This window comes from Chelonoidis abingdonii, chromosome 10 (assembly GCF_003597395.2).
Source record: "Chelonoidis abingdonii isolate Lonesome George chromosome 10, CheloAbing_2.0, whole genome shotgun sequence".
Classification (NCBI taxonomy): Eukaryota; Metazoa; Chordata; order Testudines; family Testudinidae; genus Chelonoidis; species Chelonoidis abingdonii.
Window position 1 is genome coordinate 73,173,674 of NC_133778.1, and position 17,501 is coordinate 73,191,174.

The 17,501-nt window shown below is 40.8% G+C and overlaps 1 protein-coding gene across 5 annotated transcripts in view; it reads right to left on the reverse strand.

Moving 5' to 3' along the window:
* EPB41L5 (erythrocyte membrane protein band 4.1 like 5) overlaps positions 1–17,501 on the reverse strand; it is a 90,762-nt gene that overhangs the window by 6,418 nt on the left and 66,843 nt on the right. For 3 of the 5 annotated variants that reach the window (XM_075070309.1, XM_075070311.1, XM_075070308.1), the window contains exons 19-25: positions 15,074–15,202; positions 14,429–14,490; positions 13,507–13,617; positions 8,127–8,220; positions 7,024–7,101; positions 6,131–6,172; positions 5,442–5,575 (exon numbers count right to left, since the gene is read on the reverse strand). In XM_075070309.1, coding sequence (XP_074926410.1) covers positions 5,442–5,575; positions 6,131–6,172; positions 7,024–7,101; positions 8,127–8,220; positions 13,507–13,617; positions 14,429–14,490; positions 15,074–15,202 — 650 coding nt within the window. Of the gene's footprint in view, positions 1–5,441; positions 5,576–6,130; positions 6,173–7,023; positions 7,102–8,126; positions 8,221–13,506; positions 13,618–14,428; positions 14,491–15,073; positions 15,203–17,501 lie in introns of those variants that run through there. The other 2 variants (XM_075070310.1, XM_075070312.1) reach the window with 2 other exon arrangements.

A 17,501-nucleotide genomic window follows, 5' to 3' on the forward strand; every position in this document is an offset into this window, starting at 1 on the left:
GAATCTTTATTGGTAGTAGAAGTATAAAACAGAAGAAAAACCCACTGAGCTGAAACTCAGAGTGGAGACTGCCATGCTGAGAGTCACAGAAAGCCCTGCTAACTCCAGGTACCCAACTGGCATGTGATCCATGGCGGAGAAGTGTCACCTACCAATGGCTCCTGTTGTCTGCCTTCCAGCTAGTAGCACCCTCCCTGGCATCAGAGGAGTTAACCATGTCAAGGAGAGAAACATACTCATTGTTTTTGGTGTTGGTGGTTTGGTGGCCTTGTTTGCATAGCAATACTGAAATCCTTGCTCTCAGAAACTGAAATCTGACCCACGTGTTGAGGCCAATTATGAGGTTTTCTTTTTCCCCAGGATTTTTGCCTACAGTGATGTTTCCATTTGGGGAGTGTGAATAGAAACCTTTATAAATGAATGGCCTGAGAGATAGAGGCAAGGATTTTCTGCTGAGTATCTGTAACAGTGCTGCTCCCTGTAATAACTGCCATCTGTGCTTGACAGACATTTTATGTACAGTTCCTCTTTTGGGGTCTGTTAGTAGTTGCCTGATTTTTATATTTTGGGCAATAATAATTATAGCTATTACATCACCTAAAGGTGTCAGAAGAATAAAGTAATGCTAAGTTTGCTTGGACACTTAACTCTCACCATGAACCCATAACTCAGGTACAGATGTGGTTATTTCTCTGCATCAACCCCTCTCCCACCCCATTCCTGAGCCAATGAATGTGTAATGCATTCTGTTAGTGAATGCAAGCATTTCTGATTTGGATGTTCCTATGAGTGCTGTTAAAACCTCAAAGATCCTTCAAGCAATTAGCTTATTTCAGTAATAATACACAATACTTAGCTCTTATATTGAGTTTTACATCTATAGATCTCAAAGTGCTTAGAGGTAAAGTTTGATTCTTAAAATGCCACAAACTGTTAATTTGGAGATCAAAGAGAGAGACAGCTATAGATTCAAAATCATGTAAAGAGGAAATCTTGTTGCATTCTGAAACTGATTAATCTACATCACTCATAGGATTCCATACACAGGTTCATGTGAACCTGTATCACAAGGGAGAGATGTTTGTAAATCTCATAACAAACATACATAACACAGAAGCTGCACCTGTCTGTGTATGGGTGCAGGGGTACAGCCGCCCAGAACAGCTGACAGAATTGGGGCCTAGATTATTTCTTCCTTTAACTTGGACATGGACATGTCCAACACTGAATCTGTTAGGTCCTTTCATGCTGAAGGGGTCTCTGATCAGTGCTCTAAGCAAACTTTTTTGTGCGTTAATTCTGTCCTTTTCCTCCATGGAGGGAAAAAAAACATGTTATATTGTTAATTTGGAGTCAAAGGAGTATTCTTTGGCTTAAAGAAATAAACACATTTCCTGCTATAGTCTGGGTTACTTATGATCAGAGGAAAATGTTCACTTCATTACAAAACAGTTTCAAGAGTGGGTGGACAGACATCCTCAGGAGTGGTATGCCGAAATAGAAATTCTTTTTTTAAAAGATCAAAAGCGTGGGGCTTTTACAACTTTGATGATACTCAGCACATTTTATTGGCTTGCAAAGTGAATTGGGGGAAAAAATGAAGGCAAGGGCTGGAGATTGTATAAACTCAGTTGAAGAATTTCTGGCAACAGTTCTGACCAAATATCTAATTATGAGATTTATATTTGTTTTCATTTACAACATGCTTTTAAATCTGAAATGAACCAAACTGTATCACAGAATCTCTGTGGATAGTTATTCAATGCTCAAATAATAAAAACATAGCAGTAGGGTTATATTACCAACCACCTGACCAGGATGATGATTATGACTGTGAAATGCTCAGGGAGATTAAAGAGGCTATTAAAAAAAACCCCTCAATAATAATGGGGGATTTCAACTATCCCCAAATTGACTGGGTACATGTCACCTCAGGACAGGATGCAGAGAGAAAGTTTCTTGTCATCTTAAATGACTGCTTCTTGGAGTACTAGTCCTGGAACCCACAAGAGGAGAGGCAATTCTTGATTTAGTCCTAAATGAAGCACAGGATCAGGTCCAAGAGGTGAATATTGCTGGACGTCTTGGTAATAGTGACCATAATATAATTAAATTTAACATCCCAGTGGTGGGGAAAACACCATAGTGGCCCAACACTAGCATTTAATTTCAGAAAGGGGAACTACACAAAAATGAGGAGGACAGTTATACAGAAGTTAAAAGTTACAGTGCCAAAAGTGAAATCCCTGAAAGCTGCATAGAAACTGTTTAAAGACAGCATAACAGAGGCTCAACTTAAAATGTCTACCCCAAACTTAAAAAACATAGTAAGAGAACCAAAAAAGAGCCACCGTGGCTAACAACAAAGTAAAAGAAGCAGTGAGAGGCAAAAAGGCATCATTTAAAAAGTGGAAGTTAAATCCTAGTGAGGAAAATAGAAAGGAGCATAAACTCGGCAAATGAAGTGTAAAAATATAATTAGGAAAGCCAAAAGAAAATTTGAAGAACAGCTAGCCAAAGACTCAAAAAGTAATAGCAATTTTTTTTTAAGTATATCAGAAGCAGGAAGCCTGCTAAACAACCAGGGGGGCCAATGGACAATCGAGGTGCTAAAGGACAATAGACCATTGTGGAGAAACTAAATGAATTATTTGCATTGGTCTTCACAGTTGAGGATGTGAGGGAGATTCCCAAACTTGAGCCATTCTTTTTAGGTGACAAATCTGAGGAACTGTCCCAGATTGAGGTGTCATTAAAGGAGGTTTTGGAACAAACTGATAAACTAAACAGTAATAAGTCGCCAGGACGAGATGGTATTCACCCAAGAGTTCAGAAGGAACTCAAAAGTGAAATCGCAGGACTATTAACTGTAGTCTGTAACCTATCATTTAAATCAGCTTCTGTTCCAAATTACTGGAGGATAGATAATATAATGCCAATTTTTAAAAAGGGCTCCAGAGGTGACACCAGCAATTACAGGCCAGTAAACATGACTCCAGTACCAGGCAAACTGGTCGAAACGACAGTAAAAAACAAAATTGTCAGATACATAGATGAACATAATTTGTTGGGAAATTGTCAAAATGGTTTTTGTAAAGGGAAATCATGCCTCGCCAATCTACTAGAATTCTTTGAGGGGGTCAACAAGAATGTGGACAAGGGGGAATCCAGTGGATATAGTGTATTTAGATTTTCAGAAAAGCTTTGACAAGGTCCCTCACCAAGGCACTTAAGCAAAGTAAGCAGTTATGGGATAAGAGGGAAGGTTCTCACATGGACTGGTAACTGGTTAAATGATAGGGAAGGAATAAATGGTCACTTTTCAAAATGGAGAGAGGTAAATAGTAGTGGCTCCCAGGAGTCTGTACTGGGCCCAGTCCTATTCAACATATTCATAAATAGTCTCGAAAAAGGGGTAAACAGTGAGGTGTCAAAATTTGCAGATGATACAAAACTACTCAAGACAGTTAAGTCCCAGGCAGATTGCGAAGAGCTACAAAAGGGCCTCTCAAAACTGGGTGATGGGGCAACAAAATGGCAGATAAAATTCAATGTTGTATATGCAGTAATAGCACACTGGAAAACATAATCCCAACTATACATATAAGATGGGGTCTAAATTAGCTGTTACACTCAAGAAAGAGATCTTGGAGTCACTGTGGATATTAATCTGAAAATATCCACTCAATGTGCAGCGGCAGTCAAAAAAGCAACCAGAATGTTGGGAATCATTAAGAAAGGGATAGATAGTAAGACAGAAATATCATATTGCCGCCATATAATCCTGTGGTATGCCCACACCTTGAATACTGGTGCAGATTGCAGTTGCTCCATCTCAAAAAAGAATATATGACTTGGAAAAGGTTCAGGAAAGGGCAACAAAAAATGATTAGGAGTATGGAACGGCCTGCTGATGAGGAGATTAATAAGATTGGGACTCTTTAGCTTGGAAAAGAGACGACTAAGGGGAGAATATGATAGATATCTATAAATCATGACTGGTGTGGAGATGTAAATAAGGAAGTGTTTACTCTTCTCAAAACAGAAGAACTAGGGTACCAAATGAAATTAATAGGCAGCAGTTTAAAACAAACAACAGGAAGTATTTTTTACACAATCATACACTAAGAAAGAGCAAACAAAGATGATTAAAGGTCTGACAACTATGACCTATGAAGGAAGGCTAAAGAATTGGTTTATTTAAGTTTGGAAAACGAGAAGACTTGAGAGGGGACCAGGTGAGCAGTTTTTCAGATATCTAAGAAGGGATGTCATCAGGAGAGGGAGAAAACTGTTCACCTTAGCCTGTAAGATAGTAGAACAGAAGTAATGGACTTAACGCAGCAAGGAGATTTAGGTTGGACATTGGAAAAGTTCTAATGTCAGGGTAGTTAAACAACTGGAATAAATTGCTAGGGAGGTTGTGGAATCTCCATCTCTGAGATATTTAAGAGGGTTAGATAAACTGTCATATCAGGTGTGTCTAGACAGTATTTGGTCCTGCCATGAGGGCAGGGACTGGACTCGATGACCTCTCAACCGGTCCCTTCCAGTCCTAGAGTCTATATCTATGAATAAACTTGTGGACTCCTTGCAGAGGATGTTGTGAAGGCCAAGACTATAACAGGGTTCAAAAAAGAATTAGATAATTCATGGAGGATACGTCCATCCATGGCTATTTGTCAGGATAGGCAGGGATGGTGTCCCTAGCCTCTGTTTACCAGAAGCTGGGAATGGGCGATGAGATGGATCACTTGATGATTACCTGTTCTGTTCATTCCCTCTGGGGCACCTGGCATTGGCCACTGTCAGAAGACAGATACTGAGCTAGATGGATCTTTGGTCTGACCCAGTATGGCTGTTCTTATGCTTATTTGGTATTTCATCTCTTTTTCAATGTGGGATCAGTTTCAAAGGTTGTACCTGTAAAAGATGATGTGCCTGTTCTTGATGTCTTAAGTTTTTAAACCTGCTGGATATTGTTTTATATTGCTCCAGTGGGGTGTGGAAGAGATTTCCAGAAATTCACTTCTGTTTCCTTTTCTTTTTCATACACAGCTGACTAAATTGCTTTGTTATTGGCAGGCTTTATGGGGACAGATTTACCTCTGAACTCTACAGCTGCATTTGTATTATTCATTGTACTTCCTTTTCATTGTGTGTTAACATTTTTTTTTTTTAAATAAAAAAGCTGTGTTTTTTATACCGTGCTTTTCATCACTTGCTCTATCTGCTGATATACAAACTATACAATTAGTTAAACACTGCAAATGAAACCACTGTACCCCCACAGTACACGGAAGCTTAGGCGAGGAAGCAAAACATACTACACTGAACTACAGGAATGGACCAAATGTAACCACTCAGGCTGGAATTTGGGCAGGACACCATTCCTCCCAACCGTCACACAATGCATCAGACAGCTGGGAAAGAGCCCTTACCTTGCAAGCATTTCAGCTGACTGCTGTGATGATGGAGATCCAGCTGGAAGCGACACTGCTTCAGCGCTGCCTTTCACTGCCTTTAGAGCTAAAACAACATCATTCCCCAAAGACCCATTGGAAGTCTGCCCACTCTGAATTAGGGAGAATGAAACAGAAAACTGGGGTCAAAAGCACTGTTGTGAGGGGACAAGTACAGTTGTCAGTAGTGCCTAACTGGTTGGAAGTCACAATGTCAGAGGAAACTAACATGCTCCTAGAGGTTGGGAGGGTGGGAAGGGGTGTCAACCAAATGGAAATCATTAAAGAAACTTTATAGAAAATAACTCAAACAGAAGACTGTGAATATGAAATTTATCTTCTTAATAGAAATAATCCCACATCTGAGCATTACTAGTCATGGCCAGTAGAAGTTTCAAATGTGTTATTGATGTTGTCACCCTAATGAAACTGTTTCTTGCCGGTTTCATTGCTATTGGGGTCCAGGCACACTACTGTTGTATATGGCTTTCGAACAGCAAAGAGGAATGATTACATCTAAAAATCCACTGGGACAGATTTTTTTTTAAAAAATCCCATAAAAATAGCTACCCGAATAAAATGTAACACAAAACTAAACTATTTTTGAGAACATCCCATTAAGTCTCCACTCTGAATTATAAATAAATAAGAATGACTGAACTACTCACTGGCACGATCCACCTGGGTGTAACTGTGGGCTGGGAAGACACCTGCCAAAGGAAAACAAAGATGCTGGAAAAGTTTCAATGAAATGCAAAATGCTTTAGAAACATTATTTCCTCAAAACAATTTGACTCAAAAGTTCATTTGTTGCTAGCAGCACTATCACATTATTTATATCTTGTCAGCCTGCACCATTGCTAAGGGCCCATCCAACACTATGGCTTTGAATCAAGCTGCCTGTAACAGTGACTGATTTTAAACACGATTTGTGTCTGAACATCACATAGCTAATAACTGATTAGTACAGTGGTCAGCTGACTGGGTTTTAGCACACAGCTGTCTTCCAGTAACCATTTTTTGGGACTTTTTTTGCAGTGTGTATCAGACCCCTTTTCTGCAACTGGTTTGTCAGGTCCTCCCCAGCTCTCTGTGCAGCAAAGACACTCCAGAACACACTGTCATCAGTGCTGCTTTGGGTGCATGCCTTCCAAGTACTCCCTATCCCTGCTGAGGTGCTTGGGGCAGCTGTCCAGATTTTTCCAGAATGCACCCATAAGCAGTGCGGTATTCGAGGGGAGGGCAGAAAACTACTCCACACAAAACTATGATACTTGTAACCAATTCAGGTGACCTCACTTCTGGTTCAGAGCCATAATGCAGTGAGCACCCATATAGTGCCAGAACAAACCAGAGTGGTAACCTAAGGCACATGTGGATTATCAGACCAGCAACCATGCTGCTGCTACTACTACATATCAGACACAAATCCGATGGACAGATACCAAATGACAGACATCTAGAAATAGATTACATTTCCCTTTATAAATAGTCAATAGTTAAATCAAATCTGTACGCATGAAGGAAGCTCCCTTTAAGCAACTGGTTTTTAAACAGTTACCTGAGGAATGGTTTCTGTAAAGTCAATTAGATTCTCCGTCAGCGATGTTAACAAAACATCAAGGTCATCTGGACTGCTCTGTAAAATAAATCAGTTATTAATTAAATCCCCATTAGTCTGCAGATGGAGTATTTTAATGGTTTCTTGATTTCTGAGTGCCCTCGTCAATTTACTGTTCCATTGCCAGGCCTGGTTTTTGTTAATCTTTTAAATAAAAGCAAATATTATCAGATCTTTACTAACAAGCCCTTCTGTTCTCATCTCTCCAGCCTAGGCTTTGTGCTAGAAGATTTTACACCAACACTGCTGTGTAGGAGTAAAATCATCCACTACACTTGTGCATGTGGATGATACAATTGTTTAAGTGGAGTCTCTGGATTGAAGATCTAAACTTGGGAAAAGTGGATATAGCTGTGCACTGGAATCAGCAGCATAAAATCGGTTAGAGGTGCAGCACCTAAGAAGCCTTCTCTTTTGGGGATCCAGAATCATACACGGAACCCCTTAGCCTAGTGAAATATCACAGGAGTTCCATGTTACTGTCATTTAATTGTCTGGAGATGGACACAGAGATGCTGACCATGTCACATGCACATAAAACATCTATATTTGTGCTCACTGGTGCCCCCATGGAGAACACACTATCTTTGAATCAGAATTAAAACCTAAGCAACACAATAAAAACTTCAGGATCAAACCCTGCCCTTGCTATTGACTTCAGTGGGAACTACACTCATGCAGTCAAGTGGCAGAATTTCATCCTTAAAATCTGTTCCCTGAGACACCAAAACTGTTGGATAAAGCAGATTCATCCACACACTGGTTCAGAAAATCCTATGCTCTAGGTTGCCATCCTGGAGTATTATGGAAACCAGAGTGTTGGACAGACAACACAAAGGGACATACCCCAGAGTGGGGTTTAAAATGAGATCATATGGTATTTGCATACAGCAGAAATCACGACTTGGTAAATGTGTGGCTATAACAAGTATACTGCTGTAAAGTTTATTATGTGCACAGAGCCGTTCCTCTTGTATTAAAATGACAGTGTCAGTGTCTCAGTGTGAAATGAAGAGCCTTGCACACAAACAGGTGGTATGTACCTTTAAAACAGACGTCTCCTCTGCTGGAGCCAGAATAGCTGGAACCAGTGAGTCTTCAGGGCCAGAGGCGGCATTATCCTCTCCTAATGCATTTCTGAAAGAAGAAAACATTCTCACCACACTGCAGAGGCCCTGTGAAATAACCAGCGCTGCTTTTATGACAGCTTAGCCTAGAAACACAACAACAAATCAATATAGGGCAAGGAGGAGATTCATGCTTATGAAGGAGAAAGATGCTGATGTGATTGCCAAGTACCCGTAGCCCTCTCAGCACCTGCCACTGCACTGTACTGCAGACATCCCAGACAGTGAACAATGTCAACATCTTCATCCCAGAGGGTTTTTTTTACAGCACTTGTCTCAAACTTGTGTATGGAGAAATGGTAGTTACTCACCTTATGCAGTAATGATAGTTCTTCAAGGTGTCCCCTCCCCATGGGTGCTCCACTGTAGGTGTGTTTGTGTTCCTGTGCTGCTGATCGGAGAATTTTGGTAGCAGGGTCCTGTCCCCACCTTGTGCTCTGCACAACACTAACCAGTGTTAACGCAGGTAAACCCTCCTCAGTTCCTTCTCTACCACAGAGTTTATGATGAGAACTCCAAAGTAGAGGAAAGGAGGGTGGGTTGTGGAGCACCCATAGGGGGACACACCTCAAAGAACCATTGGTACTGCACCAGGGGAGTAACTTCCTCCTCTTCTTGAAGTATGTCCCTATGAGTGCTCCACTGTCGGTGACTCCTGAGCAGCATCCTCTATAAGTGACTGGGGCCTCCGAGTCGAGTCTGTTATGGAGGATAGTACTGGGGTGCCCAATCTGGCATCTGCAGTGGAGTCTCCCAGGGTGGCATAGTGTTCTGAAAAGGTATGTGCAGATGCCCAGGTAGCTGCTCTGCAGATTTCTGATATACAGATACCCTTGAAGAATGCGAGAGGTGAGGAATTCTATGTTGCAGAGTGAATAAGGATTATGGATGGAGGCACTAAATTGCAAATCCGATAACAGAGTTTGATACAATTTGAGACCCATTTGGAGAGTCTTTGAGCTGAAATCGCTGTGCCTTTAGTGGGGAGGAAGAGCCTAGGAGATTTTCTAAAAACTTTTGTCCTGTCCAAATAGAAGGCCAAGGCTCTCCCTTAGATGTAGAGGGTTGTGATGAGGATTCTTGATGTGTGAAGTCTTGGCACAGGTCTGAGGGTGGTTGGAGGGCCACTTCCATTAGAAGAAGCTTAAGTCTCGGCTCTCTATCTTTTCTGGATTTGGGTTTCAACTGCTGGCATAAACCATGCTTCCGGGGAATGTGATTTTCTCCCAGACGGTGGACACACAAAGAATGTCTATCAGTCACTTGGATAGATTCTTTGCAGCTGAGACACTTCTTGAAGCGTGATGAACCAGACATATGTCCAGGGGGATCCTCAGATTGGGGGGGGGAGGATTGAGGAGAGGTCGAACAAGAACAAAATTTTAAGATTAAAAAAATAAATAAAAGACCAAAAGAACATAAAGGAAACTCTAAGAAGTACTGTACGTAAAGTAGGGAAAACGATTAGCAAACCTGTAGAAGTTAATCTGTTAACGGACAGCTAGAGCGCTGCCTCTAGCCAGGAGCAGTTGAGAAGGAATGGAGGAGGGTTTGCCCATGCAACGCTGGTTAGCCTTGTGGCAGAGCACAAGGGGAGGATCAACACATGTGCGGGCCGAACGGACACCGCTACCAAAATTCTCCAGTCAGCCGCGCAGGGATGCAAGCACACCTACAGTGGAGCATCCATAAGGGCACGACTTGAAGAAGAACTGGAACTTTCATGGCTGCCTCCTTCTCACCTGTGCTCCATGCATCTTTAGGGTCAAAGCTGGAGAATGCCAGGTATTTCAGATTTCTCAGAGAGAGCATGGCAATCTCAGAAAGAGCCAGAAGATTGCCCTTCTGCTCTGTAACGTGTGTATGCTCACACTCAGGCCAAGTCTATATGCAGAAATTGTACAACTTTAACTGAAGGCATACCATTAAACTCATTTAGTTAAAACTGATTCAGCTGTGTGTGCGGACACTCTTACATTAGTTTAGCCAGAGCTTACACTGGTTTAGTTTGCACATATACTTGAAACCAAGGTAAAAGTGCCCATAACACAAAGTGGCATCATTTTAACATCACATCTTTCATTTAAACTGTGCAATTTCTGTATGTATACAAGTCCCCTGCATTCTCCAGTGTTGTTTAATATATTCACTAATTACAGCAGAACCCCAGAGTTACAAACACCAGAGTTATGAAATGACTGGTCAACCACACATCTCATTTGAAACCGGAAGTAGGCAATCAGACAGCAGCAGAGACAAAGGAGGAAAAAAGCAAATTCAGTACATTACTGTGTTAAACAAACTACAAAAAAAATAAATAAAGGGAATGTTTAAATAAACATTTGACAAGGCAAGGAAACTGTTCCTGTGCTTGGTTCATTTAAATCAAGATGGTTAAAAGCAGTATTTTTCATCAGCACAGTGAAGTTTCAAAGCTGTATGAAGTCAATGTTCAGTTGTAAACTTTTGGAAGAATCACCATAACATTTTGTTCAGAGTTATGAAAAACTGAACTCTGAGGTTCTACTGATCTGGAAATGGGGGTCGGCTGTGATGTAGAAAAATCTGCAGATTGCTAACCTAGATAACTGTGTCAAGTCTAGAGAAGACTGTTAGAAACTTCAGGCGAATGGGCAACTCTGATGGCAAATGAAGCCCGATGTTGATAAATGCAAACTAATTCACATTAAAAGGGACAAGATTATATACTTTTCCTCCTTACAGGGTTCTAAATTAACTGTATCAACTCAGGAAAGAGACTTTGATATCACTCTGCACGACTCAATGAAGACCTCAGCCTATGATAAAAAAAAAAAAAAGCAAGCGAGGTCAGGACGCACAACTAGTAGCATGGAGAATAAGGAAAATATTATAATACAATTATATAAATCAATTCCATCTCAAATTATATGGCCTCATCTAGACTACAGTGTGAAGTACTGATCACCCCATCTCACAAAGGGCACTGCAGAATTAGAGGGTTCACAGAAGCAGCCACGAGAATGATCAAGGACACGGATAGACACTCTTATGAGGGAGACTGAGAAGACAGATTGTTTACCTTACAAAGGAGGCAAATAAAAGGGGATGTGATAAAACAAAGAATAGTCTAGAAGACGGATCAGAAACTTCAGTTCTTACTGTTTCAGAACACAAAAGAACAGGAGTTAATGAAACGGAAAGATGACAAATTCCAAAATGATAAAAGGCAATACTTGTTCGCACCACATGTAATGATTATGGAACTTAATGCCACAGGATGCCATTGAGGTAAAGAATTTAGTAGGGTTCAAAGAGGGATTGGACATTTATGTGGACAACAAGAATTCCCAGAGTTGTTACAGCTAATGCTAAGAAAGATTTTAGAATGGATATAAACCACGTGCCTTCAGAGTGTTTCAGCCAGTCTCAAACTAAGGGATCAGGATGCAACCTTCATAGGGGGATATTAGCCTATATCTACCGACTGTGGGGTTCTTCCACCTTTCTCTGAAAAATCTGGTGCTGGCCACTAACAGAGACAGGATATTGGGCTAGACGGACCACGGGTCTGATCCAGCCTAGCAATTAATGTGTTCTTACTTAACAGGAGTTATTTGTACAAAGAGAATGCAGACAAATTGATTTAAGTATAGGAACGAAGACGACACATCATCCTTGTTCCCTTTGGAAATCTCATGATTATCCGCTCTCTCCGATTACATGACTCTCTCTTTCTGATGTGTGGTGCTGCTGACCCCACTTCAGCCAGCTGCCAAGACACTCATCAGCTCTTCATGTTTATATTTGATACGGCTGGAAAAACCTCTTAGAAATGAAGGCACTACAAGCAGTAAATCACAAAAAATCCTCACTTCTACTGGGGAATAGATTAAGCAAATGAGGAACCACATGGATACACATTTCCCACCACAAACACATGTGTAATTATAGTATTTAGTCTATGCACAAGGAAAGTCTAGCATCAAGGTCAGCAGCTCAAGAAATAATGTTACAAACTACTGAAAATCTTCATTAACACACCGATTTCCATGGAGGTTGTAGAGATGTGACTAGAATGAAGCTGGTGTACTAATGTGTCTCAGCGTATCAACAGAATCATTTACAAAAAGGACATTAGGACCCAAATGCTGATCTTGGTTACACCCCTATTTTGAGATCTGGATACAGATCCATCTAACTGGGGAAGGAACATTTACACATATCACTAAAAGCTAATGCACCTTTTCCATGATTTATGCTGCTTACTATTTTGCATTCCACTCAGCCAGGATAGTTAAACTAGCGATTACTTAGCACAGGTGATGCTCTCTAGGCACTGGAGGACCAGCTACTGTCAGAGTTTAACGTAAGTCTACTGGAAGAAAAAAGTTATGTGGTTTAGACACTAGACTGGGAATTTGTGTTCTCGTCCCACTCATTTACAGACATCCTGTCTGATCACGAGTAGGACACTCACTCTCTCTCTCTGAGCCTAAGCACCTTATCTATAAAATGGGAATAATACTTCCTTGGATTCACAGGTGCGTTGTGAGGATAAATTAATTTGACTGAGTGGCTCACATGCTACAGAGCTGAGTGCCAGAGAAAGGCCTGCAAATAAAACCAGTAATGACCATTTTTAGCCCTTTTCATCCATAGATCTCTAAGTACTTTTTTATGGCAGGTAAGCATTAATCCCCATTTTACAGATGGGAACATTGAGGCATGATTCCTTCAAAGCCATTCAGTGAGTCATTGGCAGAGCAGGAATAGCATCCAGGCCTCCTAACTCCAGGGCTGGTGCTCATTCCTAGCTTGCTTAATTTCACTCTCTTTCCCAATCAGTTCTCAGGCACTACTTTTGTGTTTAGATGCATATGGGGATGTTTACACTAAAAATACCCTGTTCTCACTGCAATCTAAAAAACCTCAAACACACTTGTATCTCCTATTCTCTTTTGGTATGTTTTTGACTGCACTTTCTTGATCAAATTCCTTTTAGCTATTTATTTGATTTTAAAAATTTTAACAGACAAATTACACAAGCATAAAAGAGAATATTAAGAACAACAATTTCTGCATATCCCTGCTGCATCATTCTGCTCTGTTGCCATTTATTTTCATGCACTCTGAAGACCATAGTGAGTGTGTGATAAAGAAAAGTCAGCAGATGAAGCCAGCCTAGCTTTTCTCCTCCTCCCCGCATTGGTAAAGAAGTGTTCTTCCTGCTAGCTAACAGCTGTTTGTCATCTTTCCCAGGATAATTGCTGAGCTGTTTCCTTATCCCAGTAACATTCCTTCCCAGAGCGCTTACGGAAGGAAGGCATTTGAGGCAGGAATTTCTTTCAGCACTTCTCTTGATTCTTGAAAGAGTGGGTTGGTTGCCAGGAGGCTGCTCTGTGCTTTCCCTGAGATCAGGATGCCCCTGCAAAAAGGAACAGGTACAACTCCTCACTGCCAGTTCTTTATCCATTTTCAGGAGAAAGACATTTTCTTCCCTGCTAAGCCAAACTCTTTTCAGTTACTTGCCTATGCAAATGTTTTGGGGCCTGCCACATGATTATCTCAGATAACTTGTCACCAAGTTACTGCTTTAACCTCTATGTACCTAGTTCAAATCCAGCCAACCCTGGCAATGACTTGTGTGAAATGAGCTGTCAGTGCCAGTTTTTTGCACACACGTGTTCACTTTATATAAACTCCATTGTAAATGATCCCGTTGCTGGCACTCTAAGCAGTGTGGCCAAAAAGTAAGCAATGGAGATTAAATTACCCTCTGTACCCTAGGACAGAGCTGAAATACTCTAGTGGGGCAATGTTCTGTGTAGCAGGATATGACTTCAGTGTCTCAAACTGCCCAGGTAGCAACTTTCACCATGCTAAATTACCTAAAAAAAGGTAATGCCATTAATGGGTTAAGGAAAAAAAAGATGGAAAGCTCAGACTGAGTATCTGAATTATCTTGCACATAACAAACCACACTTAGCAAGTACGGTGCATAATGGTGTTTTGCTTTGAAGTGTTTTACACATATTAAAGAATTAAACGTTATAAGACGCTAAATTAACAGATGTGGAAACTTAAATTGTCCTTTTTTCATAGGTGGACTTCAATCACTTGCTCTAAACCACTGGTAATAATCATTATCAGGAGTATGCCTCCAGCACTCCAGACCACCAGTTCTGTGCTCAGGTCACGTGAGCATGCTGCTTCTTTCCCTTAGCCCTATGCAGTACCTGGCAGTGGCATCGTGAATACTGGCTTTCTTGTTGTCCGACATGCTATCCTCTCTTGTGATCTAAAAGGAAATGAACACGAAAATAAGTTTCCAAAATTTAACTCCATCTTTGTGTCACTTTAGACACTCATGGAAAAGTCTAGAGTTTCCCTTCCCAAGGGGAGAGTGAGCCATGTGTCTGCTATTCAAACAAAGCACAGCCAATTATTTTTTTCTTATGAAAACCTCAATGCTAATGTAAAACAATCCAGCCAGGTCCTCCAAGAAACAATTAACACTTCTTAATACATCTGCTAGCAGTGCAAGCACCAGACTTATTCAGATCCTTATCTCTGTTGAAAGGAAAAGCTGGAATATGCTGAGAGGGACCCCATTAAGGCCCAAGGCCGGCAGAGTGGTCAGTGTATCTCCCTCTGATGGTCAGAGGGCAGTTCCACTCTGCCACTGTTTCACCCCCTAGTTACACAGAGCCTTCATACCTAAAAACTAGTCCCATACAGCAGCCTCTCCAGGACAGAAGAGTATCAAGAGAGTCAAACTCAAGCAAAGGGTTAATCTTTGAGGCTTCTTGATGGTGCACCTTCTAACCAGTCCTAAGGGGAACTCCTGAGAATAGCATAATCTTTCTGAGCAAAGTATGTACCTTGTGCACTGCCTCTGCCTGGGCCTTCAGGATGTTGCTCTTTATGTCTGCAGGAAGACGCTCTGATGTTGTTACTGGGCTCTCAATTGTGTTATTGAGACATTTATCTGTCAACTTCACCACCTCATCCTAGAAATGGAAAATGTTCATTAGGAGCATCCCCTGCATGACAAAACCTGGGCTGGGCTGAGTCCATAAACATCAGCACCCAACGTTAAACAGCAAGGCTTCAGTGGAAAAAAAAAATAATCAGAAAAGGCGAATATTCAAACAACAGAGAAACAATTTCTGACTTTGTTTTGAAACTTGATTGTGAAATAGTAGTTAAAGGGTTAACTAGCAGGGGTCTGATTCTACACAGCACAGGGGTTGAGTGTTGCATTTAAAGCCAGGCAAGATGCAGTATGCAAAAGGTGGACAGCATGGGACTCTGATCCTGCAATAATGAGCAAACTGCTGCAAGGCCACATAGTTACACCTCCTGACTAATAACAGCAGTGAGACTTCAGGGGAGCACTGAGTGAAGTTCTTCATTACCATGTTGAGAAACACGTTTCAGCCCATGTCTCCTTAGTCATTTGTTAGCCCCACCCAGCTCTTCTCCACCTTGCACAGGTGAATAAGGGAGTAGGTGCACAATGGGAGTGTTAGACTCACCCACTGCTCAGTGCAGAGGATTGTGCCTGGTGCTTAACCTTACTTGTATTATGTGCAGTGTCTGTTTGCCTTGTGGAGCAGAGCCTTTGTGCAAAATACTGGACAATACACAAGGACATGCAGGATCAAGGCCATGGTGCTTACAAAATGCTCTCAATATGAATTGTGCTAACCATTCTAAAGCCTATCATGAGAAAAATGATGCATTTTACTAATAGCATCTTGGCACAGATCTGTTTCTACAACCCTGTGCACATAATGCTTCGTACAAATATAAAGGCTTTTAAAAACCAGGAGCTAAGAATTTACATGAGCAATGCACAACTTTCCACACTATGTCACTCTGATGAGTGGAACCATATGGAATTACCTAGCAACTGGATGCGGTTTTTAATTCAGTTTTAAATCCTATTAATGTAAACAATAAGGTACCTACCATCTTAAATCAATTTATCCTAAGTAGGCAACTGAACATTTGCTCTCAAATGCAGCTTCAAGAGATTTTTTTCCTTAGACTTCAGTAGTATATTAGACTAACCAGCCAGACATACAAACTATCACAATACTTTTCTCACTAAATTACTTCAGAAGTAAAGTACTAGTCAGGCACACACCAAGATCAGTCAAAATCTGCAATATCTATTCTACAATAGTTTTTTTTGGTTATATGTACTATTTTTCTTAATTACAAAGTGTTAAGTTTTCAATCTGCTAACTGCTATTTGATTAGTGACAGGTGCTAATCAACTGAGTGGAAACTAAACCTTATGACCCTTCTCTTCAGGATGCGACTCAGCAGGGGAAGTTCCAGAGCCCTATGTTCCTCATCATATATTTAGTCACTTGATAAGCAAGACTGATTCTTCTTTAGGCAAATCTTCTCCCCCTACAGTGCTCAACATATTGCCAAAATACTGCAGGCCTTAAACACAGGAGAAATCCCACTGAAGCCAGAGGAGCTGTTGGTGTGCATAGAAAGAGCAGTATTTTAGCCTATCGGCTTGTATGCAGATAGCATTTTTTTTTTTTAAACTATGCATGCTCATCACCAAAGACAACAAGAGGAGGGTAACCTCTTCAGTGCTGACTGACATCCCCCCTTCACTCTTAGCCTTGTCAATTAACTGGAATTACAAACGAAGATTTTCAGCAAGAGCTGCTGGATGTTCAGTTCTTTTGAGAATCAGACCACTTATTTAGGTGTCCAAGTATGGATTTATAAGCCTAACTTTAGGCACACAGATTTAAAAATATTTGCCTAAGTCAGCAATCCCCAAAGGCAAAAAAGTTGGTCCAACCTTACAGGGCTACTGTCAATGTAAAATAGGGTGTTTTTAATTGTTGCCAATAATTATGGACAAAAGAAATTTGGGGGTGGGGGACACACATTCACACTAAATATATGAAATGCTATTAAAATATTTAGTGGATAGTTTATAACTTTATGGAATAGTTTAGCAAAAAACAAGCTTTTATATTGTAACAAATCATTAACCTTCCCCATTAATTCTCCCCATATCCTTGAGATCTATCCTTCTCTCCTCAGTCTCTCTCTCTATATCTTCCCTACTGCCCACTCTTGCTGAGTGCTATGTGGAGGGCCAAAGGGAAAAAGTTAGAATATTCAGATATTTGCAGCATCTTTACATAATTTTCCAGCCCTAGTTAGAGTGTTTTGTGGATACAATAGTCAATATTTGCCAGGAAAAGCAAATAAAATAATCACACATATGGTCATCGTACTGACTCCTTCACTGCTTTGATTTCAACA